This window comes from Salpingoeca rosetta (assembly GCF_000188695.1).
Source record: "Salpingoeca rosetta unplaced genomic scaffold supercont1.24, whole genome shotgun sequence".
Lineage (NCBI taxonomy): Eukaryota > Choanoflagellata > Craspedida > Salpingoecidae > Salpingoeca > Salpingoeca rosetta.
In genome coordinates, this window is record NW_004754910.1 from 137,261 (window position 1) to 140,993 (window position 3,733).

Genomic DNA, 3,733 nt, shown 5'->3' on the forward strand with positions numbered 1-3,733 from the left:
TGTGTGTGTGTGTGTGTGTGTGTGTGTGTGTGTGTGTGTGTGTGTGTGTGTGTGTGTGTGTGTGTGTGTGTGTGTGTGCGTGTGTGTGTGTGTATTTCAGCATCTGCATCTCTTGGAATGGGCGTATGCCTCCTCCCTCCCTGCAGTACGTACCTGGATGCGCCACATCTGCGAGATCTTGAACCCCCAGTCCTCCACAGTGTCCTCGCCCCACCTGCCAGCACACGCACACGCACGCGTCAGCACACATGGCGGGCAGTGGTGGGCCAAGTGGAAGCAAGCGCAAAGCACGCATGCACACACACACACACACACATACACACACACACAACTACGCACACACGCGCACACACACGCACAACCACGCACACACACACACACACACACACACAGAAACATGCAAGTACATATACAAGCACACACACACACACACACCACAGAAACGCGAAAATAAGACTGACTCGCAGAGGGAGAAGAGGATGGGGCGGCCGGTTGCATTGAGGGCGTTGGAGAGTGCCGTAAACTGCTCCTCCTCCGTCTCGTTCTTCGGCCTGGCGGTCGCGGTGATGATGATCGTGATGATGGTGGTGACGGTGGTGGTGATGATGATGGTGGTGTGCATGAAGCACGAGCGTGTGTTCGCATGTGACCAAGCGCTGCGAGCAGCCACAACTGCCACGGTCTACATACACGTACACCACCCCCACCCCCACCCCCCCCCCCCAACACCGCTTCCGTCATCATCACCGTCATGGTACCTGTTGCAGTTGTCTGTCTTGACGAGGTCAATGCCCCACTCCGCCAGGGTGTTGGCATCCTTCTCGTAGTGGCCGTACGAGCCTGGGCGGTGGCGGCGGCACGTCTGCACATGGCCACATGTTGTGTGCATCAGCGCATGTGTACGCAGCAGCAAGCTGATGGCAGCACATCCCCCCTCCTCCACACACACGCACGCGCGCACAAACACACAAACAAATTCATGTACACCTACACATGCACATGCACATGCACACATACACATACACGCACGCGCGCACAAAAATCCACACGCACACGCACACGCACACAAATACACATTTTCACACGTGTTCACATGTTGTCAAACGTTCACACACCTCAGTGCCGATGCAAGTGTAGAGGCCGATGTAGAGGCCCTTGCTGTGGATGTAGTCTGCGAGTGCCTTCATGCCACTTGGGAAAAGGACTGGGTTGGGCTGCAGGTGGCCAGTGGCATTCCGCGTGTGGGCCGACCAGCAATCGTCCCTAAACAAGACCATATGAGGGCAGCACATGCGGCAGATCACACAGTTGGTTCGTGGAAGCAGCCGCAAAGAATCGTGCACTCGCAACGAAATCACTCGCGCCCCCATGCCACACACACACACACATACACACATACACACACACACATACACACACGCGCGCGCGCACGCACGCACGCACACACACACAAGCACAAACACACACATGCACACACATAGAACCAACTAACAGACGCACACGCAACCAAACAAACACAGACAAGCACAAACAAGGCGCACGCACAGGCTGATGTAGCGATAGCCGAGCTTGTCGAGGCCTTGATCCACAATGCCATCGGCAACAGACTTGACCTCCTTCTCGCTGCAGTAATCCAGTGCACCGCATGCATCGTCCGTGCACCACGTGTTCCAGCCCCTGCAGCATGTGCAAACAGCGCATGCAGGCACATAAGTTGTCAACAAACCAACAACAACAAAGCAAACAAGCCAGCGCGCAAGCCAGCACGGCAATACCACACACATTCCCTCTTCCCATCACCACACACACACACACACATACACACACACATTGGAGGCAGGCGCCCAACGCCATTGTTGTAGGCGCTTGTGTGTGGTGCAAGCAGAGCCACCACCAGCAGCGCAACAGCGCTCCAAGCAGCACAACACGCCATCGTCGCTGTTGGTGTTTTGGGGTTGTGCGGCTTGGGGATAAGTTGTTGAAGATGATCACTAATTTTCCATTGCCTGTTTTGCCCCGTGTGTTGACCAATTCGACACGCAGCGCACGTTTGGCAAGCATCAATCAAGCAATCAAGCAAGCAACAAGACAACACACTAACACACCCACACGCTCTTAGGCTCTGTTGTACTGTTGTACGCACACGCACCATGATGCACAGCGGCATGAGGCTGGTGGTGGCACTTTGCGCGGTGGTTCTTGTTCATGCAACAATGACACGCGCTCAGGACGTTTACACGCAGTTTGGTGTGCCAAACTCGAATGAGAGGGGCATTGACGTTGTGACCGACGCTGAAGGCGCCACGTTTGTTCTCGCATACACGGACGGCGCCCTGTTCCCAAAGCAGACCGGCAGCAACGACATCGTGCTGATGAAGTATGGGCCCGATCACACCCAGCGCTTGTGGGGCGTGCAGGTTGGCACCGCCGACCCAGATCGGCCCTTCGACATCACCGTTGACCGCCTGGGCAACCCCATCATCGCCTGCCAGCTCGCATCTGGGCTCGCGGCCCTCATCAAGTATTCCTCGTCCGGCACCCACGTGTGGACTAAGACGTTTGGACAGACAAGCGTCAACGGCGTTGCCGTCGCATCTGACGGCAGCATCTTCTTCGTCGGCACCGCAACCGCCTCCGCGTCCACGCCGATCCGCCTCGTGAGGTGCAGCCCGCAGGGCGTGGTGCTCTGGGAGCAGAAGACCGGACAGAGCGGCGATTACGGCGTGGCCATCGACCTGGACCCCGATGACAACCCCATGTTCCTCGTCGCAGTCAACCAGGGCAGCACCTACTTCAACGGCGTCTACCGCTATGACGCACTCGGCGTGTTCAAGTGGTACCAAACGTTTGGGGCCCCCGCATCAAACACACCCCACGACATTGTCGTGGACAGCGTCGGCGACGCCATCATCTGTGGTACATCCACCAACACATGGCCCAACAACCAGCACCTCGGCAAAGGCGACGCGTTTGTGATCAAGATTGATGGCATGTCGGGTTCAGCCATGTGGTATCGCTCCGTCGGCACGGTACAGGCCGATGTGGCGTGGGGCGTGACAGTGGATGGCGCTGACAACGTCTACATCGCCGGCAAGACGGAAGCGAGCATCGAGCCTGGCGTGTGGCATGGCGGTGCCAGCGACTACTTTCTGGCCAGGCTTGTTGGCCCGCAGGGCGTGGTGGAGTGGGTTGAGCAGTTTGGGACAGGCGACGACGACGTCGCACACGGCGTGACTGTCGACGTGTATGGGAACGTCATCTTCACGGGCTATGTCGGTGCGCCGGGCCTGTTCGATGAAGGGTTCCTTGGCCAGATGAACCTCGTTGCCGTTCCTGTCACCATCAACATGGGACCAACAACAACGACGACCACCACACTCACACCACCAACAACCACCACCACCACCACCACGACTACTACTACTACGACTACGGCAGCAATCACGCCGCCGCCACCACCCAAAACAACAACAACAACAACAACAACAACAACAACAACAACAACAACAACAACAACAACAACAACAACAACAACAACAACAACAACAACAACAACAACAACAACAACAACAACAACAACAGGGGCCTGCAAACAACACCACAACAACCACCACTACGACAACAACAACAACAACAACAACAACAGGGCCTGCAAACAACACCACAACAACCACCACTACGACAACAACAACAACAACAACAACAACAACAACAACAACAACAACAACACAAC

General features: G+C 56.1%; 2 protein-coding genes across 2 annotated transcripts in view; one reads left to right on the forward strand and one right to left on the reverse strand.

Moving 5' to 3' along the window:
* The window catches only part of PTSG_08545 (galactosidase), a gene marked incomplete at its 3' end in the record, with an annotated part of 3,172 nt that extends 1,202 nt beyond the window's left edge, over positions 1-1,970 (reverse strand). The window contains exons 1-6 of the mRNA XM_004990280.1: positions 1,830-1,970; positions 1,546-1,677; positions 1,116-1,263; positions 759-862; positions 462-551; positions 154-214 (exon numbers count right to left, since the gene is read on the reverse strand). Of these exons, the coding sequence (XP_004990337.1) occupies positions 154-214; positions 462-551; positions 759-862; positions 1,116-1,263; positions 1,546-1,677; positions 1,830-1,933 (639 nt within the window). The 5' untranslated portion in view covers positions 1,934-1,970. The remainder of the gene's footprint in view (positions 1-153; positions 215-461; positions 552-758; positions 863-1,115; positions 1,264-1,545; positions 1,678-1,829) is intronic.
* A 243-nt stretch (positions 1,971-2,213) lies between these two features.
* PTSG_08546 (uncharacterized protein) overlaps positions 2,214-3,733 on the forward strand; it is a gene marked incomplete at both ends in the record, with an annotated part of 2,016 nt that continues 496 nt past the window's right edge. Inside the window, one exon of the mRNA XM_004990281.1 lies at positions 2,214-3,276. Within this exon, the coding sequence (XP_004990338.1) occupies positions 2,214-3,276 (1,063 nt within the window). The remainder of the gene's footprint in view (positions 3,277-3,733) is intronic.